Consider the following 22,386-nt stretch of genomic DNA (forward strand, 5'->3'; position numbering starts at 1 on the left):
CCTGAACCAGCTGACTTTAGTGTAAACTGCAGCTGTCCGTCAAATGTCTGAATTTATTACATTAATTCGAGGTGTTTAAAGGTGTGTTTAAAAAAACAAACATTACACTTTCAGAAAACTTTATTGACACTCCTGGTTTACAATCAGAAGGTCATGGGGAGGGGTGGCGTCCTGGATGATGGGAGTCAGACGGTGTGGCGTCCTGGAGGGCGGGGCGTCCTGGAGGATCGGGGTCAGAGGGCGGGGCATCCTGGAGGATGGGAGTCAGAGGGTGTGGCGTCCTGGAGGGCGGGGCGTCCTGGAGGATGGGGGTCAGACGGTGTGGCGCCCTGGAGGATGGGAGTCAGACGGTGTGGCGTCCTGGAGGGCGGGGCGTCCTGGAGGATGGGGGTCAGAGGGCGGGGCTGCTGCAGAGGAAGACCAGCCACTCCGTCAGACTGGGGTCTTCTCTGTGAGGCTGAAACACAGACAGGTTAGCGGCTGAAGCTGAACAGCCACCTGTCGCAAAGACCGCCCTCACCTTCAGGCCGCTGGCGTCTATCAGCTGCCCATCCCGCTGCACCGACAGCAGCTGAGCTCGCCCCCCTCTGGGGTATCCCTCACCCACCTGGAGGTGACATACCAGTGAAGCAGACTTCAGGTAGAGCAGCAGCCGCTGAGCTGGGCGCCAGTCGATGGCAAAGCTGGAAAAGACACGTGTGGTTGGGAGCTTGGGTTAAAGGTCAAAGGTCACGTGCTCAGGTGTGCCACCTCACCTGGACCTCAGGCTCTGGATCTCAGACAGAAGCTCCACCTGCCCTACATAACTCTGCAGGACATCCAGCAGGGCGGCGCTCAGCTCCGCCCGTCTGCCCGTCACACAGCCCCCCACCAGGCCAGCCAGGCTCTCGTCCACCTGCAGACACTTCCTGTTACTGCAGCCAATCAAAGCGCCAGAGAGCCGGAGTGGAGACCCTCACCTGCAGGGTGAAGCACTCGGCAGAGCTCCAGGTGACCGTTAACCTCACAGGCTCAAGCTCGTGGGATGATAGCGCGGAGGGGGGGCGTGGCCTGAGCTCCACACACAGCTCAGACTGGCTGAAGGACAGCAGGTTGACCTGTGTGACCTCATGAGCTGCAGCAACAAGCAGCTGCAGTCTGACAGGAGCAGGAAGTGGCCAATCAGAGCAATTCCAAAGAAGGAGGGGTCAAGTGACCGTGGGGGCTCACCTGTCTCTCAGCTGCTCCCAGTCGAGCAGCCGACGCAGTATCACCTCTGACTCGGCTCTTAGCCGGGTCACATGATGGTCACAGGAGCGCAAAGCATTCTGGGCCGCCAGCAGAGATGCCTGCAGCTGGTCCTGATGCTGCTTCTGGGGGGGGCAAAGGTTGCCTTTGTTAATATAGCCCTTCAGTGGCTGAGCTGGGTGGGTGCAGGTGCGCTCACCTGGCTGTGCAGCCTCTGCAGCAGCTGGGAGACGGCGCCTCTTCGGTCGAGGATCTGCTGAAGCCGGTCCTGCAGGGACCACAGCAGATCCTCGGTCTCCTGCACCGCCGACGTGCACCCGGCCTTCAGCGCCTTCCACCTGCCCTTGGCCCCGCCCTCTGACAACACAGGTACAGGTGTGTGTGTGTCTCACCTGCCGGACCTCACTCGAACCTCCCATTACCTGACTGAGGGGGGCACGGCTCTGTCATCAGTTGCTGGGCAGATTCCAAACTTTCCAGTGATGACATCATGGAGTCCAGGACGAACAGCTGCCGCCACAGAACCTTCTGGACCCGCCGGCTGTCCTGAGCACAACCGGAAGTCAGACGAGGCTGTCAGCTTTAACGTCCGTCTTCCCGTTTATTTTCATTCAACTCTTGTCTGATCTTCTCGGTTCTTCTACTGTTCATGTCATGTAAACACACACAACCGTAAAGCCGCCGTGTACTTCACGGTGAAACACATCAACGGGGAGCGGACAGACCGACAGGGACAGCAGCATCCTCTCCGCGGCCTGGTCCGGGTCTCCGGGCGGCTCCAGCAGGGCGGGGTCACAGCGCCGCAGAACGCTGCAACAAACACAGCGTTAGCTTCCGCAGGGCGCGCGCCGAAAACACGTCATGTCCTCGGAGGACCGAACACCGCGGCGTTTACCGGAGACCAACCCAATAAACTCAAGTCAATGAGCGGAATCAGCCACTTACGATCGAGCCGCCATCTTTGTTTTTTCAAATCTGCGCGCTTCTTCTTCTTCGTCTCCTTTTACTGCAGTTTCATGGCGGCTGGCTAACAACAGACTGCTGCAAATACCGCCACCCCCTGGTGTGGAGTGCAGGTGCAGCGCCTCATCTGGACAACAGAGGACACGCTTCCTGCACAGTTTGTGCTTGTCTCTTAAAGTGTGAGGTGTGAGAAGACATGAGGATGCTTGACATCAGCCAACTTTTCATTTCTTTGGCAGCAAATGTCCGACACAATAAAAGAAAGTCCAACCAGTAAACTCTGAATGGAAAAGGCAGCATCTGGCGTCTCACACTGATCTAGTGGAACTATAACAAAAATGTTTTGACTGACACCTAAATCATCTTTTTACATTTTAACTGACTTAACTTAATAATACTATGACATCCCCATCTTTTAATAACAAACTTGCTTAACTTCAAATGGACAGTATGCGTTTCTCTACTCATTAAGCTTCAGTAGAGTGTGAGTGATCCTCCCAGATCTAGTGATGATTTGACTGCAGATTCCCGCTGGGCGTCCCTGTGGGTCTGGGTTTGAGTCGTTCCCTTGTCCTCTGTAGGTTTGCCCTTCAGTGTCAACAAGCCATGTCCTGGGCTCTCTTATGGGATTAGGCCTGTTATGTGATATGGGAGCCATCAGGCCTGGCTCCCATATCCTAGTGTGCTCCTCACAGACACTTGTTCATTGTCCTGAAGGTCACTTCTCTCCTTCTCAGCATGCGTGTCATAAAACACTTGCTGCTTCGTTCGCTTTGCTCTGTTCATCGTCAGCGTGTGGATGGCGTGACAGAAGAGCTCCTTTACTGATTGGCAGTAAGGATTTTGGTGTTCTGCCATATAGCAGCTCGTGTGGTGATGGCATATTGTCGTCTAGTGGTGTTGTCCTACGCATCCACACTGCTGTGTTAGGGCGTTTGTTGTCCTCCTTTGCTTTCACAGTCCACAGCTCTTTCAGCTACACTGTTGGCTTGAAGGTGATGGGTGAGCTGAACTTTAAGCAGATGTTTAATTCTTCACCTCTTTTGGAACTCTCCACTTACATACTGTGTGCCACAGTCTGCAATTATTGTTGAGGGCCATGCTCACCCAGAACACCTTTGGGATATGTGCACACCCTTCTGGGTGATATGTCAGTTAGTAGTGTCCACAATGATCAGGTATGGTGGTCCAACCCAAATATGCAAACACGGTAGAAAAAACATCACGTCTTTTTCAGTGTTCACATCCTTTTATGTGTATGTTTTATGTATAGTATTCGAATAGGAAGTGTCTGGTATTAAAATACGTATGAGGTAATAAACAGATTGTCTCGGTTGAGTTTTTGTGAAGTGAAGCCTTGTGTTGCAGCATTTCTGTCCTCTCGGCCGCTCACGCAGCACTTCCACCTTAAACCAGCAGGGGGCAGGGGTGCGCCTTTGCTTCACCTGTGTCTATCGGCAGAAGAAGAGCCACGGTTTGTTTCTGTCCTTAAGTCTTAAGTCTGCATCCTAGAACCGAATCCCGGTATGGAAGTCCCCGGTTCAGACAGCGACTGGAGGAGCACGCAGTTTCGGCAGAAAGTCGTCGCTCAGATGTGAGAACCGCCGCTTGGGTTTATGGGTGTTGATCATTTTCAGTTTCCGGTCTGGCAGCCGCGCGAGCTAAAGCTAAAGCTAAAGCTAGCTGTCCGCTTAGCCTCATCACGAGCCCGGAGTGTTCCAACACCGAGCAGTTTGTCCTGCAGTGTAGCTACTTTAACGGTTTACGGATCATTTTCTGATTGAAAAACTAAACATCGATTTCCCAGATATACAATGATGACTTTCAGTATTATTGATCCTGATCCAATGGGAAGTGACTTACGAGAAAAAGAGATTGAAATGTGAAAACATCTGGATTAAGTGAACACAAAGCTTTAACGTAAACGGCCAGTGACGCCATCTCCCACGGCAGGATCACGTGATCCTGGCTGGAGGAACTTTTCTTTTTTTAATTGAAAAAGACAATTGAGGTTTACAGTTTGTGACAATTGTGTACAATTATGCAAAGTATAGAAACATCGAAAAAAGTACTGGACATGTACAAAGAACAAATGCAAGATAAAATAAAGTAATATTTTTACCAATAATACAGAAAAAGAATTAAAAACAAGACATTAAAATAATAAACAAAATAAAAAAAGGGGGGGGGGGGTTACATAAACATTGTAATGATTCTTAGCTTAGGCGGTTTTCAAAAAGCTGACAGTTACAGACGATACTCTGAAGTTCCATAGCAGGTTTGTTTTCCATGAAGTTTACAGATGAAAAAAGAGCAGAGTTCTTTATGAATGTAGAAAAATATGGTTTGATTTTAAGGAAACGACATTTATGTATATAGAATTTACCCAAAATAATTACAACATTCTGAATAAGTTCTGTGTTCTTGTTTTCTAAAATAAACCCAAAAATAATGTCCTTAATAGAAAAGTCTGCTAAAAGTGGAATCTTGGGGAAAAGCCAATAATGTAAATTATTCCAAAAGACATCAGAATAAAAACATTCAAAGAAAAGATGCTCAGTTGTTTCAATGTCATCGTGACAAAAAGAACAACAGTTTTCAGGATTTCAAACCGTTTTCTTAATTATTCCTTGGAAGGGTAAATACCTGAAAAGGTTTGAAAGTGGACTTTGCTTTAGGAGGGATGGGGGGTTTGAAATATTTAGTTCCTATTTGTTTCTTTTCTGAAATATTAAAATATTGGGTTATATAATTTGGATTTGAGATGTAGGGAAAGGACGTTTCATTCAAACATGGGGGGTTTGGACGTTGCTATGTTGTGTCCATTAATCAGAATCTTGGGGACAGTAGGACGTCTGTAGATGACATCATGAAACAACATTCTGAGGAATGGACTTAATAATGTTTTCAACATCTTTTCTATTTGTTAGTGAACCATATTTAGCTGTGAAATCATCAACAGACATGAGAGAAGCATCGTCATTAAGAAGATTCATTAAAGACCAAATTCCATTTCAAACCATGTTGGAACAAAGATAGATTTGTTTCTAACAGTGACGTATCTGCAGTTCCATAGAGGAGTGTTGTCTGGACTGGAATTGTGTTTAGAAATGAGTTTCATTACAGGAGAACTTGGATGGGAAGTTTCTTAATGTCAAAATCACATCTGAGTTAAAATGTGATCCCTTCTAGGCGGGAAAATATTTTATTAGGAACAATGAACCAAATACTATTTAGATTCCTAATAAATGATTTTATCCCGTTTAAGGCTGTTAGAGTCTATGGCTTGAAGACCTCCATCCTGGTATTTCTTAGTCAGAGTACCTTGTTATGTGTTTTCCTTTTCCATATGAAGTTAACATTGATTTGATTAATAGTTTTAATGGCTTTTTTAGGGACACCCATAGAATAGGTGGGATATATGAATCTGGATATACTTTCAATTTTGGTGGAGAATTCTACCAAAAACAGAAAGAATCTCTGTGGCCAGTTATTCAGCAGAGACAAACGTTTCTCTAGTTTGTCCCAAACATTCAGTTTTTCCAAGTCTGTTTGGTTTTTAGTTCTATGCATTCTGAGGTATTTAACTGTGGATTTAATCAGAATATTATAAACATGTTCAATGGGTCAGATCTCACATTTGTTTAGGTTCAGTTTGAGGCCTGAAGCTTTTGAAAAGATGTCAATAGTTTGAAGAATTATGGGATGTCATGTAGATTATTCAGGAAGACTGTTGTATGGTCGGCTAGTTGGTTTATTGAAAATTCAACATTCTAACTGACAGCTTACCAAAGTCAGTGTGTTTGATGAGCAAAGACAGCATTTCTGCTGCTGCAGTGAATAGAAGAGGTGAGATGGGACGACCTTGTTTTCTACCATTAATGTTAAATCTGTCAGACGTCCCCTCAGGTAAACAAACACAACTACTGGTTTCATAGTGAAAGGTTTTAACTGCATTAATACATTCATCATTCATTCATCTTCTTTACCATTTATTCCCTTTCGGGGTCACCGGAGCCTATCCCGGCCACTTGTGGGCGAAGGCAGGAGACGCCCTGGACAGGTCGCCAGTCTGTCTCAGGGTAGAATGTCCACAAACACACATCCATTCACTCTCACACTCACACCTAGGGACAATTTAGAGTTGCCAATCAACCTATGAAGCATGTTTTTGGACGGTGGGAGGAAGCCGGAGATCCACGCATGCACGGGGAGAACATGCTAACTCCACACAGAAAGGCCCCCCGTTGATGTTGTGTTTTTCACGTCCCCCAGCCGGGACTTGAACCGGGGGCCTTCTTGCTGTGAGGCAAGAGTGCTAACCACTGCTCCACCGTGCAGCCCCCTACATCAATACATTTGTTACCAAAACTAAAGAATTACAGACTTTGAAACATGAAATATGCTCAATCATATCAAAGGCCTTGTAAAAATCTAAGACTAGAATCAAACTGTCTGTATTTATGAGACGTTCATAGTCAATCAGATCCAGAACAAGGCCTAAGTTATTATGAAGTGAGCGACCTTTAATAAAACCAGACTGCGTTTCAGAGATTATGTCTGACTTGAGTCTGTTTGCAAATATATGCGTTAGAAGTTTATAGTCAGTATTCAAAAGAGTTATAAATGATCTAGACATGTTGGGTCTTTATCCAGCTTAGGAATAAGGGTGATTCCACGATGTTTCATTGTATGTTGGAGACCCATTTTGAATAATTTCTTTAAACATTTCAAAAATTAAATCTTTGATTTGCTCCCAGAAGAATTTCTAAAAGTTACTGGTCAGTCCGTCACATCCTGGAGCTTTATCCTTGGACAGACAGCTTACAGCTTCTCTGATTCCTGCAAAGTTATTTCTGAATCACAAGAGTTTCTAAAATTCTCATCAATCTTAGGAATCAAACCTTTTAATAGTCTGGAAAAATGTTTCAGTGTGGGACTCAGAATAGGATGACGAGTACAGTTTATTATAAAATGATCTTATTTCTTTAGAGATCTTTGAGGATCAGAGCATCATTGATTATTAATATGAAGTTTCTTTATAGAATTCTTCTCTAGACTGCAGAAATCACATGTTCTCTTTTCACCAAGCTCCACCCACTTTTCTCAGGATCTGATGAAGGCTGCTTTTGGTTTTTTAATAGAAATATCGTCAAGAGAACACTAAAAGACTTCAGTGTTGTTTATCATTGAAAACAGGCTTGGAACAAATCTGGTTTAACTCATAATTTCAGTTTCTTTTTGCTTATAATGTTTTGATATTAATTTGCTGTGTTTAATGGCAGTTTGACGTACTTTGAATTGAAAGATTTCTCATTTATCAGTGTAACATTTTAGGGTTGAATCAGTTTTTATTGTTTCTAATAACTCAATAACAGCATTACAGAAAGTTTCATTAGTGAGAAGTGAGGAATTAGATTTCCAGAGGATTTTTGGATTTGAGACCTGACTTTAACAGAAGATTTGTTTGTACCGTGACAGAATAGGATTTTGTCTCCCCATTGATTAGACCAAAACTGTTGGTCTGCTTTAACAGAAGGAGTTTCCTGCAGTAGAATGCAGCTGGCTTTACATTTTTACAGAATAGAAACATAGATTTTCTTTTGACATCGTCTCGTAAACCCCTAACATTTAAAGAAACAAAGTTAAAATTAGACATGAAACACAATAAATAACACAAAAATGAACAAAAAGTTACTTTAGCTAGTTACTGAAGGTGAAAGTGAGCGGTTGGAATTCAGATCCCAAACAACATTGTAATGCAGAACTAGACCTCAAACTTTTAGAAAAAATACTTTAGAACTTATAAGTTAACAACAGAGTTTCATTTTCCTCTGTGAACTTAAGGTGTGGAAAAAATGGAGCAAATGAGGTTTATGCTTCAAACAACAAAGCATTTAGGTAATTAACTCCAAATGTATGAAGAGGAATAAAAAAAACCAGCTAGTCTGGAAACAGACGGACGCCGTTGGCGTTCCCGATGTGGCCCCGGTAGCAGACGTTCTGTCCCGCCGCTCTCCTTTCTCCATTTTGGGCCAGACAGCAGCTCCTGGTTCTCGGTCAGATTTGCAGAAATCCTGCTTGAAGAAGATTCCCATCTCTTTACAAACCTTTGCATCTTTAGAAACCTTCCAGAAGATGTGGCGGTAGTGCCTCATGGAGAACTGGATGATGATTTGCCGGTGCCTCCCGGTTTCTCTCCTCCCCAGCAGATGTACTGTATCCACAACCATTTCCAACACCGATGTGTGCTGTGGCGCGATCTTTGCCAGGATCCCCAGGACTTCTTTGCGGGTGTTTTCCTCGCTTTTTTCTTTCAAACCTTGTAACTTCAGGTTCCAGCGCCGTTTATATCGCTCCATCTCTACCACCCTCTCTTTAAGTCATCATTTTCTTTCCTCAGCACAGAAACTTCTTTTCCCAAATTGTGCACTTTGGATTTCAGTCCTTTATATCAGCAGCGTTTACCTCAGTGATCTTCATGAGATTAGCCAGAATCACAGAGTTTTCCCGAAGTCTTCCGTCAAAGTCGTCAAACCTCGCCGTTTTCGATGGCGGCAGTTAGAGCTGACAACTCGGCATCACTTTTGTTGGAGACGACCACCTTGTTAGGTGGAATGGAGAGCTTAGTGGGTGTAACCGGGGTTTTCCTTTTAGTAGACAGCGAGGATACTTCCATGGCGTATTCGTGGTCATGTGTTGTCATCTCTGGGTTTTTGGATGCGGGAGTCGGCTTCTCCGATACAGGCTTTTCCCGTGGCATTCTAGGAGCTCTTAATATTGCTGTTGTTGTTTTTCCCACTTCGTTCTTGTCTCTTTACAGTGGTAAGACTTGAGAGTAATAAAAAAATAAAGCAAAACTAGTTCAGCAGTTTGAAAACGAGGTCAAAAGGGATATTTTGGGACCGGATCGTCGCAGCTCACAAAAAGTTGACCGCACGGACCGCCATCTTAGCTCCCTGCTGGCTGGGGGAACACCTGGCGCTACTCGATCTGAAACGGCCACCCGATCAGTCTACGCATGCGCGACTATTACAAATGTACTTTTGACAACGAGCGGCTTTTCAAGGAGAGGTATCAACAGAGGAAAGACCTGGACCGCATTTAGCAGCAGAAACCTGCAGAATGCAGACTCTGCTCCAAGTCCTTCCACATCAGCAGAGAGGATTTTGTTTGTGAGTCAATCCCGACGACAATATCGGACACAAAGCACCAAAGTCTGACGGTGACCTGCTGGACGCTGACGTTGGGGGTGTGGTCAACGTCACTATAAGTTTTTCAGATTTGTTGTAGGTCCTAAAGCGAGGAGATAAGGACGCCTCTAAAACTGGCATTACTCAAACACGCTGGTTCACTCTGAGAGAGAGGAATGATATTAGAGGTTTCTGTGATTTATTCTAATACTGTTATGAGTACTTATGATGATTTATGCTGATCATCAGTGTTTGTGACCATTTACGATTCTCCACCGTTTCTTCAGGCCGCGTTCTTTCATTTGTCGGCGCTGTAATCCAGTCGGGGAAGTTCTCTGTTGAGGAAAACATCAACTCTTGATGGCGGACTTCCTCGCTGTTTCAAACGCTCAGACTGTCCTAAAGAAGGCGGAGCTCTCAGGAAATGCTACCAACGCTATTTTCAATCTTGAAACAACAAATGTATAAGCCAGGCAGTAAATATAATTAAAGCTGCGATCGGCATTTTATGGCCTGCAGGTGCTACCCCCCCTCCCAACCCCTACGCTCCACAGCCGCCCGGGTCTAGACCACCCACCTTTGACCCGACCCCATTTGCTGAGCAGCCACTACACACATCTAACCCCTCCTTCTCTTTCTGTAAGGCTAACTGAGCTGCATGTTGTTAAAAGTGCTAGCATTGCTATCAGCATTATCCACTGACTCAGAAAAACACATTGCTTATGATTATCATATTGGTAAGAGGTACATGTGATAAATTGATGGAAAATCCACCTTTTTTCAAAATGGCGACTATTCTGTTGATTTTATCTCCATAGCAACCATTTTATGTTTTGATCACCTGGGCATAACGAACAGATCAACGTAGGTTTCAGACGAATCGCAAATAGTAAACTTCTGGATTTCCTTTACAACTGAGGTTTCTTGCTAACCACGCCCACATTGCTTATATGTTCGTATCCAATGTAATATCAATTTGTTCAGTGCCAGCCATGGATGCATGCCTTAAATTTTCACAATATTCCGTTGAAAAATGTGCAAGTAACAAGAGTATTGTCACTTTTATTAGCTTGCCACGCTCACGCCATTCAAAATCTACAAATTCTTTTTACAACATTTTTTCTACAATAGCATTGATGCCCGGGAAGTTAAGAGACAATCAATGAAAATTCCTAGGATGAGTTTTCATTTGTATCCGGTAGTAAAGGTGCTTTTTTTTATTTAGAAAATTCAAGATGGCGGCCTTCTCCCGAGGTCAAACGTCAACAAAACTCCACCGGTGATTGTAGACTTAAGATGGCGGTATGTGTGTGAAATGTTGTGGAAATTGCTCAAAAAGAAGTTCATTTTCCCATATTGTCGGAAATCGCTAAATCTCAGATTTTGGCACAAAATGGCCACCAAACCTTAGGTCGTGTGGCCATCCCATAATTATTTTTCAAACTTCCTTTGGATATCTCCAACAAGGATATATTCATTTCGTCAGTCAATTCTATCCATCCATCCATCCATCTTTCTCCGCTTATCCGGGATAGGGTTGCGGGAGCAGCAGTCTAAGCAGAGATGCCCAAACTTCCGGCCACCCCCTCCAGCTCCTCTGGGGGACCCTGAGGCATTCTCAGGCCAGCCAAGAGAGATAGTCTACAACATGTCCAGGGTCTTCCCCAGAGCCTCCACCCAGTGGGACATGCCCGGAAACACCTCTCCAGGGAGGTGTCCAGGAGGCCTCCGGACTAGATGCCCGAGCCACCTCAACTGGCTCCTTTCGATGTGGAGGAGAAGCGTTTCTACTCGATTCTACCGGGGCAGGGACACTCCACCCACCGAGAGATGGCAAACTACCCTTCTCCGATCAAGAACCATGGCTTCAGATTTAGCGCTGCTGAACCTCATCCCAGCCACTTCACACTCCGCCGCAAACTGCCCCGAAACATGCTGGACGTCCTGGCTCGATGAAGCCAACAGGACAAGAAAGACAGAAAGACTATCATTTGTCATGCTCTGTTGTAAACCGTGCAATAGGGGGAGCATGGCATCATGGCATTTCAAAGGCGCTGCTGGCTTCGTACGAAGTGCGTGCCACGTAAAAAATAGCTTCCTTAATGAGCTCGTATTTATCGGGCGATAACTGCAGAGCTGATAGCAAGAAGAGACACGTGGGACGGCTTCAATAAACACTCCGGTTGTCAGTAGTGGTCTTCTGCCGGGGACTAGAAGAAAAAGAACTAGGCAGAAAGCGACTTCCTGATGACAGAGAGTTTGCGCTCAGTGTTTTTAAACACGCATGTGCATTGACGTATGTATCAGAGGATGTCCGATTGGCCAATCTACATCTCAATCAAGTCCTGTACTTCTCAGTGAGGATTTTGATTGGCTGGTGGATTTTTAAGAAGTACTTTTTATTTTATTTTTTTATCCTTTTTGGCCCGCGATCTACACTCATGTCCTTGAAGATCGACTGGTCGATCGCGATCGACGTAATGAGCACCCCTGACTACACGTTTTCGCAAAATATACTTTACTGAAAAAGGTGAAAAATATATTAACCGTTAGATATTTTAGTAACTGAGCGGACAAGTGAAAAATAAAGTCTTGTGGTCCGTACTGCTCAAGCGAGCTGGACCGGGCCAGCGGAAAAATGGCTACGTCGAGCCCTGGGTACAGTTTCCGATAGCCAAGCGATGCTGCAGAGACATGTCAGCCAAGACACTCCCACAGCATCCAGAGACTTGGGGTACTCTGGGCGGACCTCGTCCGCTCCCGGAGCCTTGCCACTGAGGAGTTCATTGACTACCTCAGTGACTTCAGCTTGGGTGATAGACAGCCCCCACCCCAAAGTCCTCATTCTCTGCTTCCTTAAAAGAAGGCGTGTCAGTGGGATTGAGGAGATCCTCGAAGTATTCCTTCCTCCGCCATACAATTTCCCCAGTCGAAGTCAACAGCTCCCCACCTGCACTAAAAACGATGCCTGTAGAGAACTGCTTTCCCCTCCTGAGGTGCCGGATGGTTTGCCAGAATCTCTTCGAGGCCAACCGATAGTCTTTCTCCATGACCTCACCGAACTCCTTCCAGCACAGAGTTTTTGCCTTTGCAACAGTCCGGGCCACAGCTCGCTAAGACTGCCGGTACTTGGCGCCTGCCTCTGGAGTCCAACAAGCCAGCCAGGCCTGGTAGGAGTTTTTCTTCAGTTTGACGGCATCGCTTACTTCTGGTGTCCACCACCGGTTTCGGGGGTTACCGCCGCGACAGGCACCAGAGACTTTGCGACCACATCTCCCGGCAGCAGCAGAGACAATGGCAGTGGAAAACATGGTCCACTTGGACTCAATGTCCCTAACCTCCCTCTGTTCCTGTTTGAATTTCTCTCGGATATAGGAGTTAAAGACTAACCTGATGGAGGGCTCAGCAAGACGTTCCCAGCAGACCCTCACCGTGCGTTTGGGTCTCCCACGTCTTTCCGGCCTCCTTCCCCGCCAGCGATTCCAACTCACCACCAGGTAGTGGTCGGTGGACAGCTCTGCTGCTCTCTTTACCCGAGTGTCCAAGACAGAAGGCCGAAGGTCACCTGAAACAACTACAAAGTCGATCATTGATCTCCGGCCTAGGGCGTCCTGCTGCCACGTGTATTGATGGACACCCTTGTGCTCGAACGTGGTGTTCGTTATGGACAAACTATGACGAGCACAGAAGTCAAATAACAAAACACCAGTCAGGTAAAGATCAGGGAGGATTTTCCTACCAATCACGCCCTTCTAGGTGCCCCTGTTATGGGGGTGGGCCTTGAAGTCCCCCAGGTGGACAATGACCAAATAGGGTACTCCAAACTGCTGTTCCGCTCGTAAGCAAAAACTACAGTCAGTGATTGTGTGACCGTGTGTTTGTGTGCAGTGACGAGGCCATGAGGAAGGCGGGACCCGGCACCACGACCCACAAGTCTGGCACGGACATGGAGAACCAAGTCTACAACAAGGCCAAGACCAGAGTGAGTCTTCCTGGTTGGTGGGACCGAGCTCCGCCTGCATGTTCTCCTCCTGTTACTGAACAGGTCACGCTCAGAACTGACCCGACCACTGTTTTCCAGGACGAGTATCTTTCACTGGTGGCGCGGCTCATCATCCACTTCAGAGACATCCGTAAGTGTTGCTCTGTGAAACGGGAGTTTGTGTCCAGCTGTGCTCCAGAACGCAGGACGCAGCTGGAGGAAAGAGGCTCTCAGCGGTTCTCCGGAGCGCTAAGCTGCGAGCCGATTTAGCTGAAGGTTCAGAGACATTCCAGAGCGAGGAGACGGCGCCGTCTGCTAGCATGAGGAGGTCTGGAGTGATGAGGCTCATGACGGCGCTGTGGTGGTTCTGGATGCTTTGTGAGACGTGACGTCATGCCTTCAACCCTCAGCCTGTCCTCTGTCTTTCCACAGATAAGAAGTCCCTGGGGGGTCCAGGTAAGCGGTCCTGCGGTCCTGTTCTGGATGGGTTCTGCTCTCTGCTGCAGTCACCGCCGCCATGATCTGACGCTGCATGTTGGATGGGCTTAATGTTGTTTGTCGTCTACCTTCTGCTAGATCCCATGAATGCCCTGACTAACCTGACAGGGGTTGGAGTGGGGCCTGGCGCCATCGGAATGGGGCCTCGCCCTGCCGGGGCTCAAGTGGGGGGCATGGGGCCCATGGGGCAGATGCAGATAGGCCAGCATGTCATGGGAGGGGTGCCTGGAAACCCACAAGGCAGTGAGTGTTTCCTCTGCGTGATGTTTGCTCTCCACAGCGCCCCCTAGCTGCCATGTGTCTGCTTCAGCATGCTGTGCCTGAGCGTTCAGCCCGTCCGTGGCTGCCTCTGAGCTGCCGGCGCCACATCCTCCGCTTCTGTGTCCGCAGTGTCAACGCCGGCCCAAATGCCCATGCAGACGATGGTGCAGCAGCAGTTCCAGCAGTTCCAGCATCAGCAGCAGAACCAGCAGCTGCAGCAGCACCAGAACCAGCAGCTGCAGCAGCACCAGAACCTGCAACAGCAGCTGCAGCAGCACCAGAACCAGCAGCTGCAGCTGCAGCAGGCCCAAAACCAGCAGCTGCAGGTACAGCAGCAGAACCAGCAGCTGCAGCAGGCCCAGAACCAGCAGCTGCAGCTACAGCAGCAGCACCAGAACCAGCAGCTGCAGCAGGCCCAAAACCAGCAGCTGCAGCTACAGCAGCAGCACCAGAACCAGCAGCTGCAGCACCAGAACCAGCAGCAGCAAAACCAGGTAGAATCCTAACACAAATTGGTCAGGACCGATTCTGAAGACAGATGTTGAGCATGTTCTGTTGAGCAGCGCCAGATTCCTTTGCACCTCCCACTGTCTGCTCCCCGCCCTCGGTGTTTCTACGGTAACGGCAGTCTGTCCTGGTGTCCGCAGATGCACCAGGTGAGGATGTTCCCGCAGCTGCACCACCCTCAGGCCCAGCCTCAGTCCATGCATCCCATGGTGCATCAGGTCCAGGTCCAGCCGGCGCCGGGTCAGATGCCCCCCCACTCCCAGCAGCAGCAGCAGCAGCTCAAAGCCTTCCAGGTACCAGCGGTGTCCGGCGGGTCCGGACCAGTTCAGTTTTTCGTCCTGACAGTCCTTCTCCTTGTGTGGGAAAGCAGGCCCGTGCCACCATGCAGCACTCGGCGCAGATCGTGGCCCCGCCCCAGCTGTCCACGCCCGGCGCTGCACCTGGACAGGTGAGTCCCCGCTCTTCAGCTCCAGAACCAGCACTTTATGTCTCGGCGCTGGACCTGCAGCTTCTGCTCTCCGTCTGAAGCTGGGTCGTCCCCCGATGCAGAGTCTTAGCCGGCCGACCCGACCCGTTCTCAACCCCCCCAACGCCTCTGCGGCCCCCACCCCTTCCAACGTGGTTGGAGGACAGGTAGGTACTCTCCAACGCCTGTACGTTTGCAGCAGAACCGAACCAACAGAACCACACCAACAGAACCACAGAACCACACTATGATTAACAGCCCTCTACAATTGTATCACAGGTGCAGCACGCCATGATATCATCGCCCTCACCTGTGCAGGTGCCAACGCCACAGATGCCCCCGCCCCCTCAGCCCTCACCCCAGCCCCCCACCTCACAGCCCAGTTCAGTCAGGTAGGACAGTTGCTGCCCCCCCCCTCGCACACGCTGCGTGTCCTGGTTCCGACTCTGTTCTGGTTCCGTTAGCTCCGGCCCGACTCCCTCCCCAGGAGGATTCCAGCCCAGCCCCTCCCCTCAGCCCTCCCCCAGCACAGCCACCTCCAGCAGGCCCCCTCAGATCTACAGCGTTCCCTCTCCAGGACCGCTCAACACTCCAGGTATGCCGGCAATCCGTACCAGAACCGCTCAATGGCCGCGGTCGGGCAGGTAAACTGACTCCCAACTTCCCCCCCCCCACCCCCAGGTAACCCCGGCTCCGTGATGAGTCCATCTCTGGAGGACCAGCAGTACATGGAGAAGCTGAAGCAGCTGTCCAAGTACATCGAGCCGCTTCGCCGCATGATCAACAAGATTGACAAGAATGAAGGTGAGGCGGAGACACAACCCAGAGCTGGTTCCGGTCCGGACGGACAAAGCTCAGTTCTGATTCTGCTCTCAGACAGGAAGAAGGACCTGAGCAAGATGAAGAGTCTGCTGAACATCCTGACCGACCCGAACATCAGGTAGCACCTGCAGCGCCCCTCCCCCTCCTCCACTCTGTAGCCTCACCTGCCCTCTGACCCCCAGGTGTCCTCTGAAGACGCTGCAGAAATGTGAGATCGCCCTGGAGAAGCTGAAGAATGACATGGCTGTGGTAAACGCACACACTAACACACACATACAAAAAACACACAACCCCAACCACACATACACACGGACCCCTTCACTGAGATGGGTCTTCCATCAGACCCAGACCTCCTCTCTCTCTCTCTCCTGTGACCTTTGCACCTCCAACCCTCCAGGAAATCTCTCTCTCTCTCTTTCAGCCCACCCCCCCTCCCCCACCCATGGCCACTAAGCAGCAGTACCTGTGTCAGCCTCTGCTGGACGCCATCATCACCAACATTCGCTCGCCGGTCTTCAACCACTCCCTGTACCGGACCTTTGCCCCCGCCATGAGCGCCATCCACGGGCCCCCCATCACGTAGGTTTTTTATTGCGGACGCCGGGCGCTGCTCTCTCGCCGAGCTCTGTCTAACTGTGTCTCTGCCGCAGCGGCCCCAACGTTTCTGGGAGGAAGAGGAAGCTGGAGGAGGATGAGCGGCAGACCGTCCCCAACATCCTGCAGGGGGAGGTGGCCCGCCTGGACGTCCGCTTCCTGGTCAACCTGGACCCCTCGTTCTGCAGCAACAATGGCAGCGTTCACCTCGTCTGCAAGCTGGGTGAGCGGCTAGCACGAGCGGCTAGCATTAGTGGTTAGCTTAAGCAGCTAGCATTAGTGGTTAGCATAAGCAGCTAGCATTAGTGGTTAGCATAAGCGGCTATCATTAGTGGTTAGCATGAGTGGCAGCATTAGGGGTTAGCATGACTGGTTAGCATGAGCGGCTAGTATGAGCGGTTAGCATTAGGGGTTAGCATGAGCAGCTAGCATTAGCGACTAGCATGAGTGGCTAGCATGAGCAGTTAGCATGAGCAGCTAGCAATAGCGGCTAGCATTAGTGGTTAGCATGAGCGGCTAGCATGAGCGGTTAGCATGAGCGGCTACCATGAGTGGCTAGCATGAGTGGTTGGCATGAGTGACAGCATTAGGGGTTAGCATTAGAGTTTAGCAGGAGCGGCTAGCAGGAGCGGCTAGCATGAGTGCTTAGCATGAGTTGCTAGCATAAGCGGCTAGCATTAGTGGTTAGCATGAGCGGCTAGTATAAGTGGTTAGCATGAGTGGCAGCATTAGGGGTTAGCATGAGTGGTTAGCATGAGTTGCTAGCATAAGCGGCTAGCATTAGTGGTTAGCATGAGCGGCTAGCATAAGTGGTTAGCATGAGTGGCAGCATTAGTGGTTAGCATGAGTGGTTAGCATGAGTGGCTAGCATTAGAGTTTAGCATAAGTGGTTAGCATGAGTGGCAGCATTAGGGGTTAGCATGAGTGGTTAGCATGAGTGGTTAGCATGAGCAGCTAGCATGAGTGGCTAGCATAGGTGGTTAGCATGAGTGGCAGCATTAGGGGTTAGCATGAGTGGTTAGCATGAGCAGCTAGCACGAGCAGCTAGCATGAGTGGCAGCATTAGGGGTTAGCATGAGTGGCGGCATTAGGGGTTAGCATGAGTGGTTAGCATGAGCAGCTCGCATGAGTGGCTAGCATAAGTGGTTAGCATGAGTAGCAGCATTAGTCGTTAGCATGAGCGGCTAGCATGACTGGTTAGCATGAGCGGCTAGTATGAGCAGTTAGCATGTGCGGCTAGCATTAGTGGTTAGCATTATTGGCTAGCATGAGCGGCTGACATTAGTGGTTAGCATAAGCGGCTATCATTAGTGGTTAGCATGAGCGGCTAGCATAAGTGGTTAGCATGAGCGGCTAGCATTAGGGGTTAGCGTGAGCAGCTAGCATGAGCAGCTAACAAGAGTGGCTAGCATAAGTGGTTAGCATTAGAGTTTAGCATGAGCAGCTAGCATGAGCAGCTAGCAATAGCTGCCTAGCATGAAGGGCCAGCATGAAATGGATGACATAATCTGAAGGATTTCTCCCTCCGTCCCGTTGTCAGATACAGTCCATGGTTCCTTTAGGGCAGTGTTACGTCCCGGCTAAGTGGGTGCAACATAAAAGACACAACCAAGGGCTTACAGTACAAAGCAACCAGGTTTATTCCCACTAATGTGGAAACACTAACAACAAAATAGGCCGCTGTGACAAGCATGAGTCATCCTGCTGGTGTGGCTGCCAGCCATGGGGGGAGGAAAGGGAGGAGCCAAAAAGGGCCTTTAACCCTCCTCAATCAGGGGCTTCTGGGGCGGGCGGGGAAATCTGGAGCTGGAATAAAGAAACTGAAAAAACAAGAAATGGGCGGGGTCACATGACTGATGTGGGGGGGGGGTCTTCAGGAGTCTCATGTTCACCATGGTCTTCAAGTGTAGCTTCTGAATGGTTTCTGTCTTTGACGTCAGTCTTTATGTTGATTTATGTCAACTTTAACGCCTTTGAACAGATATGCTAATGCTAATGCTAGCTCCATCAGAATAGGGTTCATTGGATTTGACCTTTGGCTCCTCCCTGAGCATGTCAGAGCAGAACCGGGCGTCTGGCGTTCCGTTCTTGACCTTTTTCTCCAGTTTCAAACAGAAACCGTAAATCCGGAATCGTTGCAGTTCAGCTTCATTCTGAAACCGACCCACTCGCTCCAGCATCAGAGTTCCACACGTCTGATTCTGGCGGCGTTTTAAGGGTTAAACCATCCAGAAAAACCCGGTTCTGGTGTCAGAAGGAAATCCATCCCTCTGCTGAAATGTCTGAAGTAACTGTAGTAGTTCATGGGGCCATGTCCTACTTTTACTACAGTACTCTGCTCTGGTCAGATGCTTTGACGTTCTGATCCGGGACCCTGGAGGAACCTGGACTGGAACCTGAATGAAGGTTGTGACTCCTCCTCCTGTTGGTTCCTCCTCAGATGATAAGAACTTTCCCAGCGTTCCTCCTCTGCAGCTCAGCATTCCCGCGGATTATCCGGACCAGAGCCCGCTCTGGAGCGACGACGGCGAGCAGTACGGTGAGTGTGAGGGCGGCGGCGGCGGGGCGGGAAGCCTAGGCTGGTAGTGATGCGTTTGTGCGTCCTCAGGTGCCAACAGCTTCCTGCAGAGCGTGCACCGCAACATGACGTCCAAACTGCTGCAGCTGCCCGACAAACACTCTGTGACGGAGCTGCTCAACACCTGGGCCCAGAGCGTCCGGCAGGCGTGCCTGTCTGCCGCCTGAAGCCCCGCCCACCTGGGGTGGTCCGCTCATGCCACTGCCTCAATGCATTCTGGGTGACTGAGACTCAACAGACTTCTTTCTTTTTGGTGGGGCGCTCCTGTTTGTGTTTATGAAAAGTCTTCCTCACATCACCTTCATCGCTTCCTAAAGATTCCCACTGGGGGGGTTGGAGGCCGACGGGCCCCCTGGTGGGCTAGCCCCCCCTCCCCATGAGGCTGGATCAGACAGACACAGGCTGGGATCAAAGTTTATTGATGTACAGAGTGTTCCTGAAGGCATCAGAAGCTGAGGGAGAAGGCTCTGTAGGACGGGTTTGTGAAGACGTCGATGCAGCTGCTACTCCCCCCCACTGTCAGCACCTGCAACACACACACCTGCGTCAGAGCCCCGCCCCCAGGTGGGCACTGCTGCCTTCAGGGCCCCGCCCCCAGGTGGGCACTGCTGCCTTCAGGGCCTCACCCTGTGCTCCGTGCTGCCCGTGTTGATCTGCAGCGTGTTCAGGCTCTGCGGCGTGCACGGGATCTGCGCTTTCACTGCCCCCCCCAGCAGACAGTGAGACACAAACTGCCCCTCCCCCACCGCCAGGATCTGCACACACCAGAGCGTTAGTGTCGGCGCGAGGGGCGTGTCACCTGCAGCGAGGCGGCTAGTTCAGCTTTGTACAATGGCGTGATGTGTTCAGGCGCCGCTCTTGGTGGGTGTTTCTGGTCGTCCACAGCTCAGTGTTTTTTGCCGGGAACTTCCAGTGTGTCTCCGTGTTTCCTCTTTAGTTTCTGCCGCATGTCGTCCTTCATCAGCCAAGAGTCTGGCGTTAGTCTCAAAGCCTCCTTGTTTCCGTCATCTGGGCGTACGTCTTGTGGGCGTACGTCTTGTGGGCGTACGTCTAGTGGGCGTACGTCTAGTGGGCGTACGTCTAGTGGGCGTACGTCTAGTGGGCGTACGTCTAGTGGGCGTACGTCTAGTGGGCGTACGTCTAGTGGGCGTACGTCTAGTGGGCGTACGTCTAGTGGGCGTACGTCTAGTGGGCGTACGTCTAGTGGGCGTACGTCTAGTGGGCGTACGTCTAGTGGGCGTACGTCTAGTGGGCGTACGTCTAGTGGGCGTACGTCTAGTGGGCGTACGTCTAGTGGGCGTTCGTCTAGTGGGCGTACGTCTAGTGGGCGTACGTCTAGTGGGCGTACGTCTAGTGGGCGTACGTCTAGTGGGCGTACGTCTAGTGGGCGTACGTCTAGTGGGCGTACGTCTAGTGGGCGTACGTCTAGTGGGCGTTCGTCTAGTGGGCGTACGTCTTGTGGGCGTACGTCTTGTGGGCGTACGTCTAGTGGGCGTACGTCTAGTGGGCGTACGTCTAGTGGGCGTACGTCTAGTGGGCGTACGTCTAGTGGGCGTACGTCTAGTGGGCGTACGTCTAGTGGGCGTACGTCTAGTGGGCGTACGTCTAGTGGGCGTGGCGTTGCTCGGTGGCCGGCTGTAGGCCTGGACTTTCTCCGGTTGACGTTTGTCCTCCTCACTGGCAGAAACAGCAGCAGTCCTTGACTAAAGCAAAGTGGTTCCTAAAACTGAGTTCACGTGTTTGTTTGACGAGCTTGAGGGTCCGGTCCGTCCACACTGGGAGGGGGGAATCTTTCCTTGGATTCGTGGTCAGGATTTGGGTTTTGGCTCTTCTGTCCCGCAGCAGGTGTGTGGTTTGTGTGCAGTAAGACAGGGTGTTGAGCTGTGATACGTCCAGCTCCGGTCCAAAGACGTCTCTGACGGCGGTTTAGGCAGACGCGGCCTGTGGAGATTAATACCCCCCCCTCTGGCACCAGGCAATGTGGGGGGCTGATATTAGCCCACGTGTCTTTTCTTTAAGGCAAACGTCCGATACAATAAAAACGGTAAACTCTGAACAGCTTCTGGTGTCTCCCACTGATCTAGTGCAGCAGAAACGGGTTTTGACTGACATCTGGCATCCATCTACACTTGAATTGACTAACCGTGTTCACACATGACCCGTCCTAAAGCTTTTTTAGCGTGTCTAGATCTGCGCCGCTCTTTGTGGCTCCAGGTCGGTCCCATGGGCGATCTGATTGGCCGCCTGACTGTGACGTCGTTTTCTGAAACAGCTTTCCCTGTATAGCCAGGAGGGAGGTGTGGACGTGCTGTGATGTCCTGAGGTCCCTAAAGGCATCACCCCCTCTGCAGAGCGGAGGACAAAGCTGGAAACATTTGATCAAACACAAATGTCTGCATCTGATGGGAGAAGCAGAACACCCAATGACGGCCCTGATGATAGTTTGTGCCCCCCCATCACAGATTCCACAGATGCTCCATGAATGCAACAGCTTCCCTACTTCCTTTGGACAGAATCCGAGTCTTGGTTCTGGTCGGGTCCAGAACACCTCTCCTCCTTCATTCACTCCATTTCCTCACAGGTGAAGACGAACCTCACCGAGCTGTGTGCACGTACGTGCACGTGCTCTCAGTCGAGCTGTTTGTGTGCCTGAACAGGTGAGGAGGAAATGGAGAAAAACCTGGAGAACATTTCAGAATAAAAGCAGGACTTTGACCATTTTGCTACCAGATGTAAAGTTTCTGCAGAGCCGGTCCTCAGACCATCATGAGGTCCACAGGATCCACTTTAAGGGACGATAGACTGACTAAAAAGTCATTTGAGATGTTAGAAGATTCAAGAAACAAAGTAGATTGATTGGAATGAATGGTTATAACATTCTACAATCTGATTGGCTGCTGACAGGGGAAAGCATCTCATTGGTTGATCGGTTCACAGGTGATTTTTGCAATCAGAAGGTGACGGATCTGAGGGCAGGAACCGTTTGGACAAGTTTCCCAAGTTTTCTGCTGGAAGACGCGCTGGAGCTGCAAAAGCAGAAACCGACTGCAGAGCAGCTTTTCTGACGGACGCAGACATTTTGTCTACAGAAACGTCTTTTTCAGTGTTCACATCCTTTTATGTGTATGTTTTATGTATAGTATTCGAATAGGAAGTGTCTGGTATTAAAATACGTATGAGGTAATAAACAGATTGTCTCGGTTGAGTTTTTGTGAAGTGATATGGAAGCGATTGTGTACCATAAATAAAAAGAAAAACCCGAAATGCTTTTTCATTTGAATTTTGAGTCATTTGA

At 49.7% G+C, this 22,386-nt stretch overlaps 3 protein-coding genes across 9 annotated transcripts; 2 read left to right on the forward strand and 1 right to left on the reverse strand.

The window, feature by feature from the left end:
* Positions 1–102: 102 nt before the first annotated feature.
* LOC101170409 lies at positions 103–2,280 on the reverse strand. Of its 4 annotated transcripts, none has more exons than XM_011473046.3 (9): positions 2,173–2,280; positions 1,896–2,037; positions 1,650–1,773; positions 1,427–1,584; positions 1,210–1,352; positions 960–1,137; positions 756–895; positions 521–607; positions 103–457 (listed from the first exon to the last, which is right to left on the reverse strand). In XM_011473046.3, the coding sequence occupies exons 1-8, from the start codon at positions 2,184–2,186 to the stop codon at positions 541–543; spliced, it is 966 nt and encodes a 321-aa protein (XP_011471348.1). In that variant the 5' UTR covers positions 2,187–2,280; the 3' UTR covers positions 103–457; positions 521–540. The 4 variants fall into 4 exon arrangements, with proteins under 4 accessions (XP_011471348.1, XP_004086456.1, XP_011471346.1 ...); XM_004086408.4 differs by having other exon boundaries at positions 521–683; positions 1,953–2,037; positions 2,173–2,279; XM_011473044.3 differs by having other exon boundaries at positions 521–683; positions 2,173–2,279.
* Positions 2,281–3,146: 866 nt separating this feature from the next.
* med15 (mediator complex subunit 15) lies at positions 3,147–22,279 on the forward strand. 4 transcript variants are annotated; one of them, XM_023957175.1, is made up of 18 exons: positions 3,147–3,784; positions 13,272–13,365; positions 13,465–13,516; positions 13,798–13,821; positions 13,942–14,106; positions 14,254–14,618; positions 14,772–14,924; positions 15,002–15,079; positions 15,181–15,264; positions 15,377–15,489; positions 15,562–15,692; positions 15,779–15,901; positions 15,974–16,037; positions 16,102–16,168; positions 16,341–16,498; positions 16,570–16,736; positions 18,954–19,052; positions 19,122–22,279. In XM_023957175.1, exons 1-18 carry the CDS (start codon positions 3,717–3,719, stop codon positions 19,256–19,258), a joined length of 2,142 nt encoding a protein of 713 aa, XP_023812943.1. In that variant the 5' UTR covers positions 3,147–3,716; the 3' UTR covers positions 19,259–22,279. The 4 variants fall into 4 exon arrangements, with proteins under 4 accessions (XP_023812943.1, XP_023812942.1, XP_023812941.1 ...); XM_023957174.1 differs by having other exon boundaries at positions 3,151–3,784; positions 14,999–15,079; XM_023957173.1 differs by having other exon boundaries at positions 3,155–3,784; positions 15,160–15,264.
* LOC110014064 lies at positions 11,945–13,265 on the forward strand. The gene has a single exon (XM_020700732.2). The coding sequence runs from the start codon at positions 12,065–12,067 to the stop codon at positions 12,770–12,772; it is 708 nt and encodes a 235-aa protein (XP_020556391.1). The 5' UTR covers positions 11,945–12,064; the 3' UTR covers positions 12,773–13,265.
* Positions 22,280–22,386: the final 107 nt, after the last annotated feature.

This window comes from Oryzias latipes, chromosome 8, assembly GCF_002234675.1.
Source record: "Oryzias latipes chromosome 8, ASM223467v1".
Lineage (NCBI taxonomy): Eukaryota > Metazoa > Chordata > Actinopteri > Beloniformes > Adrianichthyidae > Oryzias > Oryzias latipes.

Excerpts from the sequence above, each read along its gene's own strand:
- LOC101170409 (XM_011473044.3), bottom strand. Across the intron at positions 684-755 it reads ATCCAGAGCCTGAGGTCCAG|CTTTGCCATCGACTGGCGCC; the intron begins GTGAGGTGGCAC and ends TGTCTTTTCCAG. Across the intron at positions 458-520 it reads TAGACGCCAGCGGCCTGAAG|CCTCACAGAGAAGACCCCAG; the intron begins GTGAGGGCGGTC and ends TCTGTGTTTCAG.
- med15 (XM_023957172.1), top strand. The coding sequence starts at position 3,717 with ATGGAAGTCCCCGGTTCAGACAGCGACTGGAGGAGCACGCAGTTTCGG. Across the intron at positions 3,785-13,271 it reads CAGAAAGTCGTCGCTCAGAT|TGACGAGGCCATGAGGAAGG; the intron begins GTGAGAACCGCC and ends GTTTGTGTGCAG. Across the intron at positions 13,366-13,464 it reads ACAACAAGGCCAAGACCAGA|GACGAGTATCTTTCACTGGT; the intron begins GTGAGTCTTCCT and ends ACTGTTTTCCAG.
- LOC110014064 (XM_020700732.2), top strand. The coding sequence starts at position 12,065 with ATGCTGCAGAGACATGTCAGCCAAGACACTCCCACAGCATCCAGAGAC.